General features: G+C 39.4%; 1 protein-coding gene across 1 annotated transcript in view; it reads left to right on the top strand.

The window, feature by feature from the left end:
- THSD7B (thrombospondin type 1 domain containing 7B) overlaps positions 1–24,220 on the top strand; it is a 911,067-nt gene that overhangs the window by 404,090 nt on the left and 482,757 nt on the right. The window contains exons 7-9 of the mRNA XM_015475729.2: positions 11,051–11,242; positions 13,420–13,654; positions 20,058–20,173. Of these exons, the coding sequence (XP_015331215.2) occupies positions 11,051–11,242; positions 13,420–13,654; positions 20,058–20,173 (543 nt within the window). The remainder of the gene's footprint in view (positions 1–11,050; positions 11,243–13,419; positions 13,655–20,057; positions 20,174–24,220) is intronic.

Here is a 24,220-nt window from a genome sequence, read left to right as displayed (position 1 = left end):
TAATGGTATACCAAAACCAGGTTGATGGTAATAGCTCAGTAGGGATCCAACAGAATTCAAAGGAGAATGTGCAGCTCTGAGACAGACATTCTTCTTAGACTCAGCTGCCACCCAAAGAGAAGGGAAGAAAGGAGAGAGGGAGAAGCATTGAAAAACTGAGATGGAGTTAACTTTGAAATGATACAGTTTGATCATGAGTTGCTAAGTTACTTTAAATGGATATGTTTCTGTTTCTCCCCTCCTTCCCCAACTCCCATCTGGCCCTGACTACCGACCAGAAATTGGGGCTGTGAGCAAACTGATGTCATTTGTTAGAAAAGAAGAAGTTATTTTTCAAGGTCACATTTTGGAAGGTGTCAAAACCAGAAATATATAAATATTTTTTCCAAACCTAAATCAGAGTGCATAATTTTCAGACCTTTTTCATACACATAAAATAGTGGTTACTGCCCTCTGGAATGTGTGACTGAGACCAAGGAAATGTGACGTTTCCCCACTAAGAATTTTATTAGGTTTTACTTGGAGTTTTTTTGAGCGATTGTAGTTTGCTCCTAAATCATAGACTGTTTCTGCCCTTTTGCATCTTCTCGCACCCTGAGTAACACACAGAATTCATGAGCTAAATGTGTTGGGATGCTTCACAGTTCACTGATTCTCCACTGGATTGAGTTTTGTACAGCTGGGTACATAAATTGTCCTGACATTGAGTCGAAGGTGTGCATGTCAATAAAGCGTTGCCTTTAAGAAATGGGTTCTAGAGCCAAGTTACCCAGGTCCAAATTCAAACTCTACCATTTTACTTGTGTTTGACTTTGGGCAGGTAATTTTAACTCATCTAAGACTCAATATTCTCCTCTATATAATGAACATAATGGTAGTGCTTATGGCATAGTATTGTGACATCCAAATGAGTTGATATATGTAATTCACTTAGAGTAATAACTAACATCTGTTATGTACAGTATACATGTTTACTATTATTGATGTTTTTGAGCGTCAATGAGTTACTAAATACATGTAAAGTGTAACATTATGCTGAGTACATTCTAAATGATCAAAGTGTTAGCTGCTATTATCAATATATTCTTGTATGCTGAATAAACTTGATACAGCTGCTCAGTTAGACAGACTTCTGAACAAAGAGCTCACCTGCCATTAGATGCAATTTCAGCTTCTGGCCATTGTAAATATGTTTATCTTGGAAATATTGTTTTCTTATATTTAGCTGTTATTATTTCTTACCTAAAGTCTTTTCCTTTTAATGTTTGAGTTTTCCCCTATGTTTATTTTAGCCTTTGCTCTTATGTTCTCCTTTCTTTTATTTGATCAGCTATTAGAAGTGTATTGTTATTCTGCTTTGTGAGCGTCCTTAATCATTACTGGGCTTCCCAGGTGGCGTAGTGGTAAAGAATTCACCTGCCAACACAGGAGATGCAAGAATGGGTGTTCAATCCCTGGGTCAGGAAGAACCCCTGGAGTAGGAAATGGCAACCCATTCCAGTCTTCTTGCCTCGGAAATTCTATGGACAGAGGAACCTGGTGGACTATAGTCCATAAGATCACAAGAGGCAGATACGACTGAGCATGCGTGCATACAGTTGTGTGTGTGTGCTCAGTCAGTCAGTCATGTCCAGATCTTTGGGGCTCCATGTGCTGTAGCCCACCAGACTCCTATCTCTGTGGGATTCTTCAGGCCAGAATCCTGGAACACGTTGCCTTTTCCTTCTCAAGAGATCTTTTCAACTCAGGGATCGAACCCGCATCTCTTGTATGTCCTACCTTGGCAGGCAGGTTCTTTACCTCTAGCGCCACATCATTATTATGTTTAGCCTGTGTTTGTGTCATTTATCTAATCATACAGTGCACTGTTTTTGCTGAACATCCATACTTCGTGTTCCTATTTTGTCTTGCCTTCTATCTTGTTCTTCCAACTCTGCATGATGAACTCTTTTTCATCTGCTTTTTCTATTTTTGAAAAATATCACCCTGTTCTGCCTCATCTTATGATGCAATTCCTAGATAATTAAGCTGCTCACTCCTTTGGGCTGATTCTTTCCAATACTAAATATACTTACTAGCTGACAATGGATTGTATAGAATTCTTTCTTCATAGTTTAGTATCAGTTAAAAGTAATATGATGAGAAAGGCGTATGTGACATATGAACCAGGACACAATACAGCAAAATAGTTAAGAATATAGCTTTTAGGGTCTAGTTGGTATGTTTTCCAGTTCTAGGTCAGACACTTACCAGCCACATGTTTCTTGAACAAGTGGTTTTAAGCTCTCTGTACCTCACGTGTGACAGTAATGCCTCACTAATGATGTCAGTAGGGCAGCAAAGGAGACACAGACAGAAAGAACAGACTTTTGGATCCATTAGGTGAAGGAAAGGGTGGGATAATTATATATTATATACATATAATATATATATTATATATTACCATGTATAAAATAGATGGTCAGTGGGAGTTTGATGTCTGACACAGGAAATGCAAAGCTGGTGCTCTGTGACAACTTGGAGGGATGGGGTGGGGAGGGAGGTAGGAGAGGCTTCCAGAGGGAGGGGACACGTGTTTAACTATGACCGCTTCATGTTAATGTATGGCAGAGGCCATCACAATATTGTAATTATCCTCCAATTAAAACTTTAAAAAATTTGAGGAAAAAAAAAGCAATGTGGTTTGTGCAGCGTACAGCCCACTCTATACTTTCCCAGATATCACATGCTGATGTTATTTTATTACTTCAGTTGTTTTTGTTATTATAAATATGATAATACTTAACATCATATTTTTAAAATTCGCCTTCCTGTGTGTACAAACTAGATAGATAAGCTTCAAATGGTAAAATTCGCAAGCAGAAACATTAATTGCATTGTTGGCATTGCAGAGTTGCACATAACTTCTGTTTAGCCCTTAGCTTTCTTTCATATTTTGTTCTTTTGAAGTATAAACGTTTCCTTAGCTGAGTAGAGCCCCAGTCCAGAAGTGGCTAGGGGCTACTTACATTTAAGGAGATAACATTTAAATTTAAAAAATGAAATTAAGTGCATATGAATTCCAGGAAATTTGCTGTATACCATCCACTGACATCTTACTAGCTGTTGGCAAGCATTTAATCAATGTTTATTGGCATTCTTTTCAGATTTAAATAGGACATAAAATTTTATGACGTGTAAAGTATTTTCAATAACTGCTTCGTTATTTTCCATAGATAGTGTAATAGTATACAAGAGGAAATATTGATGAAGTACCCAATTTGCATTATTTTTTGAAAGAGTAAGATAGTTTAAATTGTGTATGATGACAAAATGCTAGTCTACTTTTAAATCAGACTGTAGATTTGTAGCTATCTGGTTTCTCATTTTATTTCTATTTTGTCTATATCTTTTCTCATTTTGGATACATAGTACAGGTCAGAAAAATAAGAAACATAGCTGTTTGTTCTATTATTATAAAGAGAGATGGTGGCTTATAATATTAAATTCTAGTTCCTTAGTGTTATAAAACAAAGGATGCCACAGGACATAGGATATAGCATAGGTGTGGCTGAAACATTAATTTTATGTGGAAGCCAAAGTCTGAAAGCTATGTTAGTGTTAAATTTACATGGCCACCATAGACAGTCTGCTGTGAACTATTTATACTTTAAGTAGCATATACATTTGAACTGGAAAAAAAGATTTTCAGGGAATCGTGAGTTTATTCATGTGTTCAAGAATCTTTCTCTCATTTGGACCTAGAGATTACCATGCTAAGTGAAGTAAGTCAGACACAAAAAGACAAATATCTTATGGTATCAGTTATATGTGGAATCTAAAAAAAAAATGATATATATGAACTCATTTACAACACAGAAACAGACACATAAATGTAAAAGAACACAGTTATGGTTACCAAACGGGAAAAGATAGGAGAAGGGATAAATTTGGAGTTTGTGATTAATAGATACATACTATAGGCTTCCCAGGTGGCCTCAGTGGTAAAGAACCTGCCTGTCAATGCAGAAGATGTAAGAGATGTGAGTTCAATCCCTGGGTTGGGAAGATCCCCTGGAAGAGGAAATGGCAACCCACTCCAGTACTCTTGCCTAGAAAATTCCAAGGAAAGAGGAGCCTGGTGGGCTACGGTCCATGTGGTTGCAAACAATCAGACATGACTGAGCATGCACACATACACGATATACTCTACTATATTTAAAATAGATGAGCAACAAGGACCTAGAGTCCAGTTCAGTTCAGTCACTCAGTCATGTCTGACTCTTTGCGACCCCATGAACCAAGCACGCCAGGCCTCCCTGTCCATCACCAACTCCAGGAGTCCACCCAAACACATGTCCATTGAGTCAGTGATGCCATCCAACCATCTCATCCTCTGTCAGCCCCTTTTCCTCCTGCCCTTAATCTTTCCCAGCATCAGGGTCTTCTCAAATGAGTCAGCTCTTCACATCAGGTGGCCAAAATATTGGAGTTTCAGCTTCAACATCAGTCCTTCCAATGAACACCCAGGACTGATCTCCTTTAGGATGGACTGGTTGGATCTCCTTGCAGTCAAAGGGACTCTCAAGAGTCTTCTCCAACAAAACAGTTCAAAAGCATCAATTCTTTGGTGGTCAGCTTTCTTTATAGTCCAACTCTCACATCCGTACATGACCACTGGAAAAACCATAGCCTTGACTAGATGGACCTTTGTTGGCAAAGTAATGTCTCTGCTTTTGAATATGCTGTCTAGGTTGGTCTTAACTTTCCTTCCAAGGAGTAAGCATCTTTTAATTTCATGGCTGCAATCACAATCTGCGATGATTTTGGAGCCCAGAAAAACAAAGTCAGCCACTGTTTTCACTGCTTCCCCATCTATTAGCCATGAAGTGATGGGACTGGATGCCATGATCTTAATTTTTTGAATGTTGAGCTTTAAGCCAACTTTTTCACTCTCCACTTTCACTTTCATCAAGAGGCTCTTTAGTTCTTCACTTTCTGCCATAAGGGTAGTGTCATCTGCGTATCTGAGGTCATTGATATTTCTCCTGGCAATCTTGATTCCATCTTGCGCTTCATCCAGCCCAGCATTTCTCATGATATACTCTGCATATAAGTTAAAAAAGCAGGGTGACAATATGCAGCCTTGACATACTCCTTTTCCTATTTGGAACCAGTCTGTTATTCCCTGTCCTTTCCAACTGTTGCTTCCTGAACTGCATACCAGTTTTTCAAGAGGCAGGTCAGGTGGTCTGGTATTCCCATCTCTTTCAGAACTTTCCACAGTTTATTGTGAACCACACAGTCAAAGGCTTTGGCATAGTCAATAAAGCAGAAATAGATGTTTTTCTGGAACTCTCTTGCTTTTTCAATGATCCAGCAGTTGTTGGCAATTTGATCTCTAGTTCCTCTGCCTTTTCTAAATCCAACTTGAACATCTGGAAGTTCATGGTTCACATATTGTTGAAGGATGGTTTAGAGAATTTTAAGCATTACTTTACTAGCAGGTGAGATGAGTGCAATTGTGCGGTAGTTTGAACATTCTTTGGCATTGCCTTTCTTTGGGATTGGAATGAAAACTGACCTTTTCCAGTCCTATGGCCACTGCTGAGTTTTCCAGATTTGCTGGCATATTGAGTGCAGCACTTTCACAGCATCATCTTTCAGGATTTGAAATAGCTCAAGTGGAATTCCATCACCTCCACTACCTTTGTTCACAGTGATGCTTCCTATGGCCCACTTGACTTCACATTCTAGGATGTCTGGCTCTAGATCAGTGATCACACCATGGTGATTATGTGGGTCATGAAGCTCTTTTTTGTACAGTACTTCTGTGTATTCTTGCCACCTCTTCTTAACATCTTCTGTTTCTGTTAGGTCCCTACCATTTCGGTCCTTTATTGTACCCATGTTTGCATGAAATGTTCCCTTGGTATCTCTGATGTTCTTGAAGAGGTCTCTAGTCTTTCCCATTCTGTTGTTTTCCTTTATTTCTTTGCATTTATCGCTGAGGAAGGCTTTCTTATCTCTCCTTGCTATTCTTTGGAACTCTGCATTCAAATGGATATATCTTTCCTTTTCTCCTTTGCTTTTCATGTCCCTTCTTTTCACAGCTACTTGTAAGGCCTCCTCAGGCAGCCATTTTGCTTTTTTGCATTTCTTTTTCTTGAGGATGGTCTTGATTCCTGTCTCCTGTGCAATGTTACAAACCTCCATCCATAGTTCCTAGTTCCATAGTGGACCTAGAGTTACTGTGTAGCATAGGGAGATATATGCAATATCTTGTATTATGTATAATGGGAAAGAATCCAAAAATGATTCCTCTGAGCCACCAGGGAAGTCCCTCTTATGCACACACACACACATAATTGAATCACTTTGCTGTACACCTGAAACTAATACAGCATTGTAAATACACTGTACTTTGAAAAAAAGAAAATAATCTTTCTCTTATCTAAGAACTGTTGTTTTTAGTCATGAATGGGCAAGCATGAGAATGGTACTATGACCCACGGGCAAGACCGGGTCACCCAGTTATCTAAGCCAAGGTCTCTAGAATCACAAAGAATAGAGATGATGGACTGTACAAAAATTGTGATTTATCGAATCCTACTGAAATATTTACTCTAAAATGGTTAATTTTATGTAATGGGCTGTCACCATATTAAATTTTTTTTAAAAAAGTCACAAAGTTGGAGCAGCACCCTATACCTTATTTTCAGAATTACAACTAATTTAAAGAAGTCTACTCCTTGAGGAGAGATAATCCACTTTGTCATTGTTGATATCAAGGAACCTGATGAGGACAGGGAACAATTTGAGAGTCTTCTTGAAAGATGAATTCAGTTTCTTAAATATATTCAGTTTTATTGTGACACTAGATTATAAGAGCTTGTGAAAATCACTTTTAATGACTAGGTTTCTGTCCCATGCGCTGCTTTATTTCCCATGCTTGCCTGAGATTTCAGGTGGTCTCATTGATCCATCCATGAAAATGAAAACAGGAAAGAATAAATGCTCCCCTTTTGATATGGGTTCTCTCTGCAGTAGGAAGACAATTGTACCAGTGTAGATGGGCTAATGAGCTTGTTCAGGCTCAAGTGCTTTATTTTTGGCTTTTAAATGGATTAGATGAGTCACATATAAGCAAAGTTATCTGGATAATTATAAGCATTCGTTATATATTATGTGAACTAGTCTGTGAAGCTGTTGCTGGTAATGTGTACGTATGTATGCATGTTAGAGCAAGTGCTTCTCATGGCTATGGCATGCATCTCTAGATTTTTAGATCAAGAATGCCAGTAGGTTTGGGTGGTGTAGTGTAGTATTAGTTGCTCGGTTGTGTCCAACTCTTTGTGAGCCCATGGACTGTAGCCCACCAGGCTCCTCTGTTCATGGGATTCTCCAGGCAAGAATACGCAATAGGTTGCCATTCCCTTCTCCATTTGGTGGTGTACGTCTTTGCAGACATTAAAAGAAAAAACAATTTATTTAATTGGAGGCTAATTACTTTACAATATTGTAGTGGGTTTTGCCATAGAGTGACAGGAATCAGCCATGGGTGTACATGTGTCCCCCATCCTGAACTCCCCTTCCACTTCCCTCCCCATCCCATCCCTCAGGTTGTCCCAGTGCACTAGCTTTGAATGCCCTGTTTCATGCATCAAACTTGGACTGGTGATCTATTTCACATTCCTCTATATTGTCTCCTCCCTCTGTTGTTGGAAACACTGCGGTGTATTTTGCATTAGTGATTTATAATCCTTAGACTATCCCTGAAATGTAGGTGTTATTATTTCATTATTGCAGATAACAGAGGTTCAAAGAAGTTAAGTGATATGCCCCGGAGGATAAGTGGTCCTAAGCTCCACCTTCAGATACTTAACTCTGTCTGACTAGGTTACCCATAACCAAGATCCCATTGTGATCTTTTCTTTGGCAAGGTTTCTTATAAAATAGCTCACACACGAACTGAATAGCCTGCTTATGACTATTAGCTTGGCTTCACTAAAGAACAACTTATCTGATTGCCCACATTTCTGCATTGGCGCATATAGACAAGCTGTCAAAGTGTTGGTGGGAGTATTGACATTTCACTGCCCTGTGTAAATGGACGTATCAGTTTATAGGAAAGCTTAGGTTTTAAAAACCATTCCAGCACTGGAAGTGAATACTAAAGCTACTAGATGATGGATGACCTACAGGGTGTTAAATTTGGGTCGTGGGAAACCTGGGCGTTTGGGAATTGAATGAAGGTGGAAATAGAACTGGTGTTTCAGTCTGTTATCCAGAATTTGATGTCAAACAACTCTTCCAACATATGCTTTCTCTTTTCCCCATGGACCCTCAGGTTTAACTGCCTTCCACATAGCTTGTATTTTCCTATCATTATACCTTTGTTGACACTTGTATTGACTGACATGCCCTCCCTGGTTGCCACCAGTTCCTAATCTTTCTCTTTTTCCTTACTGAGAGTCTTCTACTCTCAGATTAGGTCCCCAGGGAGCTTTCTCTTCCCTAAATCACTATAGGATTCTCTATTTGAAACACACAGTACTTGACATTTACTTTTGGACTAGGTTTTATCTTTTTGTATTTATAGCTCATCTCTGTTATTAATCATGAGCTCTGGGGGGATAAATCACAGTATCTTCATTTATATTTATCCCATTAATCCTTGGATGTAATACATGCTCATCAAATAGTAGTTGATAATTTTATAACTCTTGAAGGCAGGATTTTTCTCAAAGCATACTGATAAAAATAAAATTTCTGGGAGAGATTCTCCCCCAAAAGGAAAACCATTAGTCAAATAAGACTGAAAAATACTACATCCTATTTGCATCAAAGGGAGTTTATGTGATAACTGGCATTTTTAACACTCACTACTCTCCAGTAATGAGACCAGTTTTACTATTTTAATCTAGTACTTCTCAGCTCCACCCTCCCTTTTAAAATAAGAACCTTCAAATATCTTATTCCTCAGAATGTTCTTTGCAAGACACTGCTTTGAAAAGTTTTTGTGTAGAAGTTATGCTCATAATATTCATGAATGTGGAAATTGAATTTTTGTTAGATGTAGTTGGTATGTTTTGTTTGACCTGCCTACTTCTGTACTTGGGGAAGCCCTCTCCCTAAGTTATATTGGGGGTGTGTGTGTGTGTGTGTGTGTGTGTGTGTCTGTGTTTACATGTAGTATACAGTGTAGATTCAACAAGAAAATAGATTGAGACTGAAAAAAGAGTGATTGGAACTGGTCTTTCAGCGTGATTATCTGCTAGAATCTCTATTACTTCCTATAATATGCTTGAAAAGTTTTATTTTCCCTCAAGCGCAGTGAGCCTGGTCTCATTTACAAATATGAATGCAAATTTTAGGAGGGCACTAGCTTCTCGTCCAGGGAGTCTTGCTTACTGACAGCTGTTTTATTTATTTGATTGGTCAAAAAGTTTGTTCAGGTTTTTCTGTAAGATTGGGTGTAAAAAACTGAATGAACTTTTTGGCCAACCTGGTACTTCCTTTAAAAAGAACTATCTATCTCTTGGAATTAGACACAATATAGTTAATGGAGAAACCAGAATTTCTGGAGTCAGAAAGTTTTCATTTGCTTCCCTACTCAGGCCTGTGAGCAAGTTTTGTGACCCTGAGCAAGTCTTCCTTCCAGAGCCACTGACACCTCATCTACAAAACAAGATGGGTCACGCCTGTGTCTAGGACCATCTTATGAGGACAGTGCCTTGCACAAGGGAGATGCTGCATAAATATTAGCCCCCTTTCACAGTTACTTTCTGTGTCAGATTATGACAGGAGAATTCCACGGGCATAAAGTCACAAAGAGGAAACTGCCTGTCTCCTAGACCTGCCATTCCACATTTCATGTTGTTGCTTCAAACCATAAATGTTTTTACTATTGTTCATGTCTTCTGTATTCATGAGGTGACTGTGAAGGAGGGGATAGTAAGAGTGGAATTGTTATCTATAAAGAGGAATATTTGAATTCTAAAAGTAGTGGATACATAACCTAAAAGAGAGTTTAGAAAAAAAAATTCATTATAATCATTTGTGATATAGAATAGCAACTTAGAAATGATCCCCTTGGCTGTGTCTGTTAATTGTAAAACTACATTCCCCATTATCATGTGTGTGTGTGTGTGTGTGTGTGTGTGTCTGTGTCTGTGTGTTTTGGTTTGAGTAGTTCATCAAAGGGGGTATAGATTTGGGAAAATTGGGGGCTTGCGTTCACCATTTGTTTCAACATAGTGTATAATTTTAGCCACAGGTTCATATCCACTGTGACTTTGGATTATTTACCACTATGCACAAATAGAATAAACGAGTCATTGTGCAATAGTCTTCATTAAGATTGCATATTTAGACACGGGGCTTCCCAGGTGACACAGTGGTGAACAATCTGTCTGCCAGTGCAAGAGCTGCAGGAGACACAGGTTTGATCCCTATGTTGGGAAGATCCTTTGGATTAGGAAATAACAACTCAATCCAATATCCTTGTCTGGAAAATTCCATAGACAGAGGAGCCTGGTGGGCTACAGTCCATGGGGTTGCAAAGAGTTGGAAATAACTGAGGACACACACATGCATTTGGAGATGAAAACACCCAACAGAAAATTAGACTGATAACTTGGGAAGGGAGTACAATAGATGGCTCAGCATAAATTGTGGTTTTTCAGGTCAGCAGATGCTTCTAGCTCCAATTTTGCAGAAATGCATGTACTTGTTACATGTGGTTGTCAATAGCACGTCAGTCTGTCCCTAGCCATCTCGGCTAAATTGTTTCTGGAAAAAGCCCACTTGTCCCTGGGAAGGATGACAAAAGGCAGTTTTCCTATTGTATCTACCTTTCTAAATGCCAAATTATCTCCTAAAAGTTTTTCTTGACATAAATATTGTGAACGGCTGAACAACAACAACAACAACAAAAACATTATTGGTTTAGACACAAGGTGAAGTCTTCTAAGCTAAGCTGAAATAGAGGAAGAGATGAATCTGAATGTTCCTGGACTGGCCTCGGTTTTCCATTCATCAGCAGCTGTCTTGATCTGGTTGATTACAGGAGAAGATGTATCAGGGAGTCTCTGCCCAGCATCTCCACCTCCTGAACAGATGGCATGTGAAATTCCCTGCCGGATGGATTGTGTGGTGAGCGAGTGGACAGAGTGGTCATCCTGCTCTCAGTCTTGTTCAAATAAAAACTCAGATGGGAAACAGACCAGGTCAAGGACTATCCTGGCATTGGCTGGAGAAGGTGAGTAATAAGAAAGGTTTCTAGTCCCTAAATCTACGTAAACAATTTGCTTTCCAAGCATTTCTCTCTCCCTAGTTGATCTATGTTGGGTTCCCATGATTAACATTACTTGTTTTAGTAAAAAATCTACCTGCCAATGCAGAAAATGCAAGAGACGTGGGTTTGATCCCTGGGTCTGGAAGATCCCCTGGAGTTGGAAATGGCAACCCATTCCAATATTCTTGCCTGGAAAATTCCATGGAAAGAGGATTCTTGTGGGTTACAGTCCACGGGTCTCAAAGAGTCGGACACAACTGAGTGACTGAGCACACATGATATATCATAGAACTCATGCAAATTCAGGTCATGGCAGGCAGATGGGTGTTAGTTGTTATACATTTTTAGGGAAGAAGACAAGACTTCATTGGTAAACATCCAGCTTCTGATAGCTCATGCAGTTGGGAACATAATTGGAATATGCCTGGTAGAATGAGTTCAAAATTAGGAATCAAGAGATGTGACTTCTTGACCTGGAGCCACCACTAACACTGGCAAAGTACCTGATCTGCATGTCCTCATTTCCTGCTCTGTCAGGCTGGCACATTGTGAGAGGGAAAAAGATGAAGGCTGTGAAAATGGCACTGAAGAAGCTAAAATGTGCTATGGGAATGTAAACGGGTGACTTGAGGACAAATTAGAGGAGCGGCTGTTTCTATCACTTAGAGCAATGGTCTCCATCCCCAGACACACATGCCATTTCATTTCTTTTAGGCCCTCCCTTGGCTCTGTCTGCCATCAGCTCAGTGAGGACAACAGAGCAATATGGCCACTTGCTTTGAGGAGCTCCTTTTAAGATAAGATTCTGTCCTGTGATCATAAGAAATGGGGTCAGGTTCAAGAGAAATGAAGATTTTCATGTTCTCAAAGTGCAGTGGCTTCCTCCTTTTGTCTGTTATTTTTATGGAAGGAGAAAAAAGTCAATAGTGTTTAATGGGGGGAAAATAACAAGAATAACAAAATCAAGGTCACAAATCTTCTCAAGCATTTGGCCCCCTGAATAAATCATTATGCTGTGGGAGAGTCAGGGGGAAGCATCAATGCTTTAGATAAATACCAGTTTTTACATAGATATAACATTGTGAAAGAAAAGATAGTAATGAAATGTGATTGTCTGACTCACCCAGGAGTGTAGGAATGCACAATCGTCTGGTCTCCCTGCCAGTGGATAACACATTGTCAGATATGATTTCAGAGTTTAAGGGTGAGCTCTCTCCTGCCAAACTTGAAGAGAGATTTCTGGATTTCTCAAATTGCAGTAAAATGCACTGCTTGAGGCAGGATGGATGTCTTAAAGTGGTTCTCTGAGAAAAATCATGCTGTCTTAGGAAAGAGAACCCATATGCAGGTAACGTGTGTGAGTATTTGGGTTTGAATAATACCACTTCAAGGTCATGGTCTATTATATCTAACTGGCTAATTTATGTCAGCATAATAATATTAAAATAAAAGCAGGTATCTTTGGGATTTATCTCAGAGATACATGACACAGAGGTGAGCAGTAGAATCGATTGATCTTTTCCAAGCAAGGCTTTTTCAGGGCCTCTGCTGCACCAAGGGGTACTGGGAACACACAGCAACAGGTTCCCTAACTTGCTCGCGCACGTGGGGGTGAGGGTAAGGGTGTGTCCAGGGCTCGTGGCTGGAGGGGTAGTTTAGCTGCTTTGCCCACCCATTAATGTTGTGGGCAGGAGGCATGTTCAGTAACCTGCTTTTGCTCCAGGCTCTTCAAAAGTGACAGTTGGATGTTTTCATCTCTTTGTACCTTGTGTTCCGAATTTGTCCCAAGTGGGAGTGCACAGCCTTATTTTTAGTCCCATACGGTTTCTTTGTATTTTGTTGCTGGAGGAGAGGTATGTCCAAGTGAATTGATTTTTTTTTTTTTTTTAACATACTGTTGCCTGTTACTGAGAAGAGAAAGGTGAAGTATATCGTCCTCAGGTTGTTACTCATGACAGAACAACCATGCTCATAGAGTCAGAAACATTGTACAGTGGCTCAGGTCTTAGGAAGATTGTTCCAAAAGGCCATCTTTCTAGAACATTGAAACAGGAAAAACAATAAGAATGACAGGAATAACAGCAGCAATATGCCAATAACAGCCACAACGATGTATTCTTTTTTTCTTTTGATATTTGCAGGTGGAAAACCATGCCCTCCTAGTCAGGCCCTCCAAGAATATCGCTCATGCAATGACCATTCATGCATGCAGCTCTACTGGGAGACATCACCTTGGGGTCCCTGTTCTGAAGACACATTAGTAACTGCCCTTAATGCAACCATTGGCTGGAATGGAGAAGCTACATGTGGTGTGGGCATTCAGACACGGAGAGTCTTCTGTGTCAAGAGTCACGTGGGACAAGTGATGACAAAAAGGTATGATCAATAGTTTATTGAAAGTACATGGGATGATAATTGCATAGTTGAGTGCTTTTAGTCAGATGCATTTTTGAGCACTGAATATGTCCCAGTTTGTACTAGAGTAAGAGGTTTTTGTTTTGTTTTGTTGGAGTCTTGTCCAAAGGTAGACACTCTTCTAAGTTCTAATATATGCATTCATTGAAGGATAACAGTAAATATAATGCCCACAAATTTGAATCTGTTTGAATAATCAACTTTTCTACAGTTGATATCAGTATTTCTGACTCTTTTCCAATCACATGATGACTAGGTTCACAACAAGGTAGGTTATGTACTTTGAAATATGGGGCTGTGTTATACTCTTCTTTAGATCCCATTGGCCTTGTCTGAGGTGAGACATAAATCCATACAGCCATTTTGAATAGACTAATTCATGTCCTCCAGTATGTTTACAATCTCAAGGCTGCTCTGTTCTGCACATAGAAATGTAAATAGGAAAAAAAAAAAAAAGAATTTGGACATGGGGGCTAGGATAAGAAAAGGCTCAGGAATAGTTGCAAGTGATGGAGGAAAAAAGAGTAATTGACTGGAGAGCTCAGCTGTGGGGGGTTCTTCTCTAGACCAAATGAGAAAACATAACTCTTCTTCAAGTGCATGCAGGAAGGCTCATGGAAAAGAAAAAGTAAGTGACCTAGTTATACACAGAGACTGGGTGACCGGCTTGTCCATAGAGATTTGCAAGTGGCCATGCTGAAAGACCCTACCCCAACCACAGTACTGGTGGGTAACCAGGATGGGTTGGTTCAAGCCTTGGTCTAGTGTCACAAATTCCTCCAAAAGTTTTAAGTTGAGAAAATGAACTCTCTCTTCTTTCTGTTCATGATGCTCTAAGTATTTGAGTGGAGAGTTGCCATGCCATGGTCACGCCTGGTGGAAAAAGCACGAAGAGAGAGTAAAACTAGAAAGAGAGAAACTGGAACAGAACAAATATCAAGTTCTGGTCCCTTCTCACTTAAGAGCCCTCCTGCTTTTCCTGGCAACATAGGCAACTACATTTGCTCTTCTGCCTAATTCAGTCCAGTTTGTGTTGCTGTCATGGACAACTTAAACCTGATTAACTTCATCTCAGGGCACCATGATGATAAGCTCTGGGCCTTATCCACAGTGTCATGGAAACTACTTGAGCTGTGTGTAAGGAAAGTCACAGAAGCTCAGTTAAGGGAAACAAACTGCTAATGGCAAAAACAGGACAGATTGGCCAGATACTGCTGGTGTTGGAGCATCAAATGAGCAGATGGCTATGAAAATGGAAGGGAAGATAAATTTGACTTGAAGCACAATCAAAAAGACTTCCTCTCTTTCCCCTCCTAAATGTGGCTTCCAAAGGTTGGATGTAGCTGGGGCTGGATGATCTTCCTTGTTGCCACTGCAGATTTTAGAACCATGACTGGCATGTCATTATTGTCCAAAAACATTTTTAGAATTCATGAATTAATTAGACCTGTGTGTAGGAAAGTAAAATGATTTGACAGGGGATGGATATGAGATGCAGAAGTTTGAGAAGCTGATGTTTATTTTTTGCTTTAATAAGAAATATTTTATCTACCATGGTAAAGTTTGGCAAAGGGGACTGCCATGAAAAGTAATAAACAGATCACATGAATGACCTTCTGCTCTTATTAACTCATAAATGTTAATTCTGCTTTAGCATATAACTCTGGGTTGCTTGTGATATTTTTAGAACATCAAATTATATCACTTGTATGTTTTAACTTACCTGGTATCCATAACACCATGTGGACTGATAGAGTCAATGGGAGATATAGGCAAACGCGAACAATAATGTTTGCATATCACTTCGTTCAGGTGTTAATCTAATTCTTGGAGTTATGGTAAAATCCTGAAAGATTTACAAAGATATTATGCAAACAAGAGAACTACTTTTATCTTGAGAAGGATTGCAGCCCTGATAATGTTCATTTTCATAATGTAGATTTTTCAACTGCTTAAAAAAAGATGCCAGAATTATTAGCTTGAATATACAAATAAAAATAAACATAGCTTAGATATAGGAATAAATGCTATGTGAAATGCAACAAACTATTATTCTTTAGAATGATGAGAAAAATTAGCATTCCTGAAGCCTGATCTCCCTTCCATAAAACTTTTCACCTCTGGCCCAAAATAGGAAATATCCACACTTGCTATGAATGTAGTTTATTTTTTTCTTAGCAAAGGAACATTAGAATTGAGACTGACAACTGCCAAATACATTATTAAACCTATTTAGACATGAAAGGTTGGGTTATATGTTCAAATAGGCCTCTGCTTCCTTATCTAGCCTTATGATTACATTGAATGATAGTTTTTTTTATAAAAGTTTCTAAGCTCATCAGCTTATACAAATATTAACTGAATGATATTTTGTGACCAGATAAACCAGAGTCAAAAGGTTATAGTTTAAAACATAATGAACAAATACATATGGATTTGTTTGATAATTTTCATAAGACTAAAATATTATTACAGTGAATAACCTATCGTGTTAACTCAGTTTTGCAACAGAGAAAAATGAATTGCACAGATGTTTTCCCTAACACACACATACATACATGCCCACACATAAGGACATTGCTAATTACTTTTTGCACTTTTAATGAGGCTAGAGACTTAACAGCCTAGTTTTAATTCTTACTGTATGTCTCCAAACGATCCTGCTAAACAAGAGGAGGCTGCATTGACTTAAGTAAAGTTAATTAAAATTCTTGAGGTTAATGAGATTAATTGAGCTAAGAAAATAATACCTAGTGTCCAGTGAAGCACATAGTGAGATTATCAGCAAGAGAAAGTATCCTTTGCTTTGCCCTTTCAAAAAGTATGCTTTTGCTCTTTTTTATGTGAAAGCTGTTGCAGAGAAAAAAAAAATTCCCTGCCATTTGTTAAATCCTTTGGGTGAAGGTAATGGCAATAGGAAAAGAAAATATCCTAAAGAAAGAGTGGCCTTCAGAGTAGAAAAAAAGAAATGTGTCTCCATAGACTGGATGGGCTTAACAAGATGTGTTTGATACTCTAAACCCATTGTACTGGGGTGCACAGAACTCCTTGCAGTTCTTTGCTTCCCAGGATTGGGGTTCTGGTTTCCTTGTAACTGTATAGGTAAGAATGTTACCATTGTATGAGTAATAGAACTGATCACATCAGAAAATGAGGACTAGCTAGGGTGCAACTCAAACAGGAGTGAAAGCTTGAGAGCTTCTTGGGATATGTGGCTTTGTTTCACTTCTCTTTTTCTTTTTTTCCCAGTTGCAATGTGTGAAAAAATAATAAAGATTAAAATCACACAACTCAGAACGTTCCAAAGGTCATGTAAGGCACTTCCTGAGAAAACACTGGGCATTTGGTGAGACATAGTAATGGGGAGCTGCATTAACACATTGAATGTTTACAAAGTTGGCAGGTTGGGATGGCCCCTCAGTCCCAGGGTTGAATGACTATGTCTACCTCATGATTATGGGCACATAACTGAGAAATGGCAGACCCCTGTAGATAAGTTTGATGCCTTTCAGCACAGGAATGGAAGCCTCCAGGGCAACCAGGAGGCAATTGTGGAATACTCCAGTGTAAGTTCTGGAAAAATATATGTGTTGAAATGAAATGCATTCACCCTTTTAGCAAGAGTATTGCCAATCTAGGATCAGAGTGTTATATAACAGTAAAAAGTATAATTTATGACAAAAGGCAAGAAGCCATACTGTGTTTACTAGCTAAAATGTGAATCCATATGTTACCCTAGTTTTTAAGGTTTCAAATTTGTTTTGGAAATGACTAGATAAATTTGCCTTATTTCCCCAGGGATTTGTCTTCAGGCTCCAATGGCACAGAATGCTTTTCAATCATTCAGTTAGTATTACTAAATATTTACACAACATTAAGATCTGGCATTTTTTAAGCAATGATATGAGGTGAAACTCTACCATGAAGTCATTAAAAATTAGTATCTATATAACGCATGCCTATGTGCGCGTGCATGTGCACACACACACACACACACACACAGAAAACCAGCAGTGCAACAAATATCAAAAACCTTTTAGTGTCAGTAAACAATAAATAAAATAAACATTATATTTCTTAGGAGCTATGTGGATCTTAGGAACTTATGTGCTAGCAACTTAGCACATAAGTTGCTAATGGTCAAGGAGAGTATTCTTGATGATTCAGAGAAAATTTATGAAAATTGAAAATGTGATCCTGGGAAAGGTAAACATCATGTAAATAGAAAAGAAGAGGTAATTGACCTTTAAGGAAATTGATGTCTTCTAAATAAACCTTATTGGCAGAAGAAATGAACAAAAGGTTTCACTAGCAAGAGAATATTTGGCTCTTATCAGACCAGAAATCATACTTCAGGAAAGCCCTTAGTTCATGGCCTCTATAAAAGCAAGATAACCTGAATTTGAGCTTTGTCCCTGAGGGGATGATAGTGTTTCTGTCTTAAGGACTTAGACGAAGAACACTGGGAAAGGGGACCATGATATGAAGAATTGATATTATGGCCACTGAGTATTTATTGTGAGTGATGCTAATAAATCAGAAATTTAGAAGTAGGCCATATCAGTTCCCCAAAAGAGATTAACACCTCCCTTACATAAAAATAAAAACCAAAACCAAGGGACACAAGGCCACTTTGGGAGGTGTGGGATGGGTCCATCACCTTGCTTGTGGACATGGGAACACAGGGGTTCGCATATATTCAAACTCATCACATTAAATGGGTGCAGTCCTTTCCGTATCAGGTATACACAGAGGTAGAGAATCTGCCTGCCAGCGCAGGAGATGCCAGTTCAGTCCCTGGGTTGGGAAAATCCGCTGGAGAAGGAAGTGGCAGCCCACTCCAGTATTCCTGCCTGGGAAATCCCATGGACAGAGGAGCCTAGCAGGCTATAGTCCATGGGGTTGCAAAGAATTGGACATGAGTGAGCACACACACACACACAAAACAACATAACAATATACCTCAATAAAGGTATGTTTAAAAGTTGAAAAAGAGATTAAAACCTACTTCTAATTGAAATGAACAAAGTCCCTGGGGAATAAACCACCCTCTCCAGAAAGCCTGAAGCCAAGCCAGCACCACAGGCATTTCTGAGCTGTTTGTGATGTCTGAGCATGTCCTGGCTGGGTTCCCTGTACCCTCAAACCCTGCTGCCCCACTGGGAACACAGGAAATTGACATGTTTCAAGTTGCACTTTCCTTTCCAGACAGATACCAGGAGAGACTGGAGGGGAGATGGAGTAAATAGCAGTTCAGTTTAATTTTAGTAGCTTTCAAGGGATGACTAAAGAACTTGGGGATGAGTTTAGTGCTTTTTGCTAGTTCTACTAAAGCATGACATCAGTTTTCCTTACCAGAATAGCTTGCTTAAATAATACTTTGTGCTCTAAAGACACTGTTTTTTCTATTGTTATGTTCATTGAATTGACCTATTTGATAGACAGTTTTTATGTGTGTATATTAAGGATGATTAATAATAAGGCCACCAATAATTATTGAACAGTTCCTTTTCTGTGAGTATATACATTCCCATTTTAATGTGTTTTCAAGTATTATATGCTTCTATATATTATTATACAAGTATAATAAAATAATACAAAGGGCCTGATGGTGAAAATTGGCCACACCTTCCTCCACTTAGCATCCCACATCCCAAATACAACCCCTTTTTAATGATTTTTGTATTTCATTTCTTCCTTTCTCTGTCTTTATTTTGACTGGATAAGCATTCACATGGTTCATAAATTATAACAAAATACAAGGAGACATATAATATACAACGATGAATGGCCTTGCACTCAACCCTGCTCTCATCCATCCCCTTCCTGCCTCCTGTCCTGCCCCTGGCAACCACTTTATTTCTTTCTTTTGCTAAATCGCTTCAGTCATGCCCATCTCTTTGCTATCCCGTGAACCTTTGTCCGTGGAATTCTCCAGGCAAGAATTCTGGAGTGGGGTGCCATGCCCTCCTCCAGGGAACTTTTCCGACCAAGGGATCGAACCCGCATCTCTTGTCTCCTGCATTGACAGGCGAGTTCTTTACCACTAGCGCCACCTGGAAAGTCCTTATTACTTTCTTACCTACCTCCATTGTAGATATAGCATTATGGCTACAAACTACCAAGTGTATATCCTTACTCCCCTCCCTTTCTGATGCTTTAGTCTCTAGGTCAAGAGAAATAAAGTTTGTTGTATGCTCTGCCTCCTGCTCTGAGTCCTTGGGCGAGTAGCTTCTCCTGGATCTTTCTCCTCATGTCTGTAAAAGGAACAGGGTCTCAGTGTTTTTAGTTATGAATCCTATGGTTCTGTGTCAAACTACTTACTTTCTCCAGGAGATATTGATCGAGTCTTTCACATTGGCAGATGTCCAGAATCTACTCGGCCAGAAACTGTACGCGCTTGTCTGCTCCCGTGCAAAAAAGACTGTCTCGTGACTGCTTTCAGTGAGTGGACTCCCTGCCCAAGGCTGTGCCAACCAGGTAGGTTGCTGTTTCCTTAGTGCTCTCTGCTTCCTGACCACTTGATTGCCTCCTCCACTACTGAGTCAGTGAGAGATGGGGGAGCAAGGGCTCCCTTCTTTTCCTTTTGCATATAACCCAGGCAATGAAGTTTGTAAAATTTGTAAATGAAGTCTTAGCTTTCTAGAACCATTATGATTTGGCAGGGAAAATATATTTTGTTGTTCTATGCCATGATTTTACAGCTGTGTGCTGTAGGAGTTCTTGTCTTTTGTTAACACTGTTGTGGTATTTTGAACAGCCATTTAAATGTGGCATGAATACCATCACAATTTATTTGTGGATCCTGTGTGCTTAAGCCTGACTCCAGGCATCTTCATTAGAATGCAGGGCCTTCAGAACTATGCACATATCACTGATAAATATAAGCCTGTGGAAGAAGAGGGACCAATACATTAAAAAGTATTGAACAGGTGCAGAAGTCGGAAGTATATGATTTGTTATTTCTTTACTCTTAATGGTGATGCTTTATACACTTAGGTATATTTGGAATGCTATGATCCAGGATATTTAATAGCTAAGTCCTGACAAACACAGAGGAGCACTTTTGTAAAATGACTGCCTTTCTTAGAATGGGTCTTCTCCCCCATACCTGTTTCAGTTCCCTGATGAGCTAGTTCCTGTTGAGATACAAGAACTCCTAGTTCTAAGGCCCTGTTTTGACCTAAGACCTGGAATTAATAACTTGGTCCCTTTTCCATAGTCTCATACTCTTATCTTGGGTCCTATGGATCTCACTATTGCCAGAGTAAGAAAAGGCACACCCAGGGGAAGGAAGGATGGAAGCATATTAACACTAGTGCTCAAAGCAAAGTGGGTCTCATCCACATCTCTGTGGCCTTGTGTTGGCAATAACATCCTCTCATTCAGGGCCTGGCTCTTCCTGTGTCTCTGCATTAGCCTCCTGGAAGAAGGGAAAGGAAAGCAGGTCATTCTGCAGGAGAGAACCTGCCACAAATACTGAGCTTATTAATATGTTTCCTCGGAAGTCCAGCCTTGGGCATCTAGGATCCCCCGGTCATTCTTTGACTTACACATCTTCACGGCAGTGACATGATGTTGCAGCAAACACCGACACACATCTGTCTGCCACTTCAAACCGCCTCTCAGTGATTGGCAAGGGGGCAGTGACAGCTCTTGAAGGTTATCATCATCAGTGTCTTACATTGCACTGGTGAGGTAGCCACATAAAGTTTTTCTGACTGTACCATTTCATCTTTTTAATGATCTTCTGTCACAGTGTTAACAGAGTAGCATGCAGTAAATGTTGCTTATGGGTAGAATCAGAACTAAACATATGGAATACAGAAGAGCTTGGAAAATACAGTGGGATATTTATCTGATCTTTTGAGGGGTGGAGACAGCAATCTCTTTTAGGAACTCTCCAAAACTTGTTTTCCTAAATAAAAATTCAAAGTAATTGAGCTGAATGAACAGGGTATGTGGAATAGCCAGGGGAATGTTATTTCCAAACAGAATGGGACAGAAAAACTGTGATCTTTATTCTAAACCATTTGAAAGGCAACATCGAGGAGGATGGATTTTGAAGTTTTAATACTAATGTACCTGAATAATATTCAAGCTTTTAAATATAAGTCTTGGAAAAATGCAGGAAGATAATATATGAAGATGGAGGTTTATTGAAATGCAGCTGTTTCTTTTAGTTTCTGTCTCATAAGAGATTAGCATAATTCCTCTGTTAAATGGCTTTAATAAAGAAAAGGTTAAATTAAAAATAATACCCTACTGGCAGCCAGATATTGGTGGTAGAGCTGTCAAGGTCCCTGGACACTTAAGAAGGCATATTAGTTTTGTTGAGTCTGTGTGCCCCAGTGGCCAGAGATTACTTTAGCTACTGCTATTGCATGCATTTTATTAGTACTTTTGAGAAAATTCTCTCTGCTGCATGGGCATCTTCTCCTAGCACTGTGAAAGGATGGAGGAGTCATAAGCCATGTGAAATAATTGCTCTTCCAGCAATTTCAGATTTTACTCCAACTTCCAGAGATTCAATTAGTTATTTAAATGGGTGGCATTATAATGAAAATAGTTCTAAGCCTCTGTGGTCTCTTTTTAGCCTCCAATTTTTCAAGTCTAGATAATTCTTTTCACAGCCAGACAGTCAGGGGACCTGGAGAAGCATAGATTCAATTTTCAGATTTCTTTCAGCTTCAATCCTATTTACCCTGATGTTTAGTTCATACTTTGGGACCAATATATTATTAAATAACTGTGGGTTAATTAGGGGAGACTATGATAGGGAGGTTATTGGAGGAATTGGTATTGCTAATTCTATGGTTTTCAAATTGCATTGACTCTGAATCACCTTGAAGCATTATGAAAATGCAGGTTTTCAGCTCCATGGCTAGAAATTCTGATTCAGTAAGTATGGGATGTTTCTAAAAATTTGTGCTATAAGAAGTCACAGCTGAATGGTGATGTATTATAGTTTCACCCTTAAGATAAGAAAGGATCATAGATTTGTGAACAAATGCTTGACCTCTAGGCACACAGCCTGTTTTTCAGCTTCCTGAATGCGCCATATTCTTCCCAGCTCAAGCATGCTGGAGTATGATGGCTAAGAACAGAAGTGCTGGAGGCACATGGCCAGAGCTGAGTTCCAAGTTTTGCTGTGTGACAGTGGATGCCTTCCTTAATCTCTCTGTGCCCCAGTTTCCTTATCTGTAGAATAGGGTTCATAACCGCACCTACTGAAAAGGAAAATACTTAGAGCCCACACTGCCTTGAATGGAGCAGGCATGGGGCAAGCATTCCTATCGTCGTTCCAAGCCTCTGCATCTGCCTTGTGGGATGCTGGAGCTGTGTTCAGCTACCTCTCCTTGGTCCTCCAAACTCTATCAGCACAGAACTGCTGTAGCAGCCTTTTTTGAGGAATGTTATGTTCACCTTCCTAACTTCATTAGACCCTCCCCATCCATCTCCCCATCGACGTTAACTAGATCATCCTACAGCATCTTGCATCTCCCCTTTATGGCACTCCTATACTTATCCTTCCATGTTAACGTTGCCTTCCTAGACTGCAGGCCACAAATGCAGGGACCGCTTCTGTCATCCTCACCACAAGATCCTTTAAACCTGGCATAGTGTAGGGTATAGTTGTCACTGAATAAACATTTTTTGAATGGACAGATGTTCCGTAAAGAGAGAGGAAAGTGTGTCTTTGAATCCGGGCAGTAGATTCTCTGTCCTTGACAATGTCCTTCAAAACGTACTTTGGGAAATAATGTTTTAAAGCAATACTTATCAAATGTAAATGCTTATACGAGTCTCCAGAGGATCTTATTAAAATATTATGTAAGTTCTAATTCAGTAGACCTGGACAGGACCTGGAATTAGACCTTGGTGTAAGCTCCCAGGTGATACCTGTATGTTGATTACAAAACTCCAGAGATAAGGGTAGGGTAAGTTAGACATTTTTGACCAAGGCAATGACCTGACCAAAGTTATAAAGTGAAAAGTGTAGACTAGGGACAGACTAAAAGATGGGGACACGGGTAGGGTGGGTTGAGGGGTGGAAAGGATGGAGGATGCAAAGATGGATGAGTGTGAGGAGTTTACATTCCTACCCCCAAATTTGCCTACACAATGGGGTCATTTAGAGATCTCTAAAATGTCCCGATGCATGAATCCTACTGCAAGACATTACGATTTAATAGTTTTTTTCTATGACCAAGGAAATTGCATGATTACATGACTCCAAAACCAAATCCATTCTAAACCTCTCAAAAAGCCAATGGCAGACTGTCCCTGGAGTGATTTGGGTTTTAGCAATGGATAAGTTGTATCAGGTTTTATTTGGTCCTGGCTGGGTTTATGATCCAGATTCTTACAACTTAAAAGTATTCTCAAGCCATGAATAATCTCATTTGTAGCTACTCATGCTTCCTGTCTTTTTACTCCTGTTCATCTGAGTATCTCCTTAAAGGATTAATGGTAGTCCCACATTCTTCTAAGCAAATCAAATAGCTATCAATCTGTGGTCCTATT

The sequence above is a fragment of the Bos taurus genome, chromosome 2 (genome assembly GCF_002263795.3).
Source record: "Bos taurus isolate L1 Dominette 01449 registration number 42190680 breed Hereford chromosome 2, ARS-UCD2.0, whole genome shotgun sequence".
Taxonomy (NCBI): Eukaryota; Metazoa; Chordata; class Mammalia; order Artiodactyla; family Bovidae; genus Bos; species Bos taurus.
This window is presented reverse-complemented; position numbering and strand designations above follow the sequence as displayed.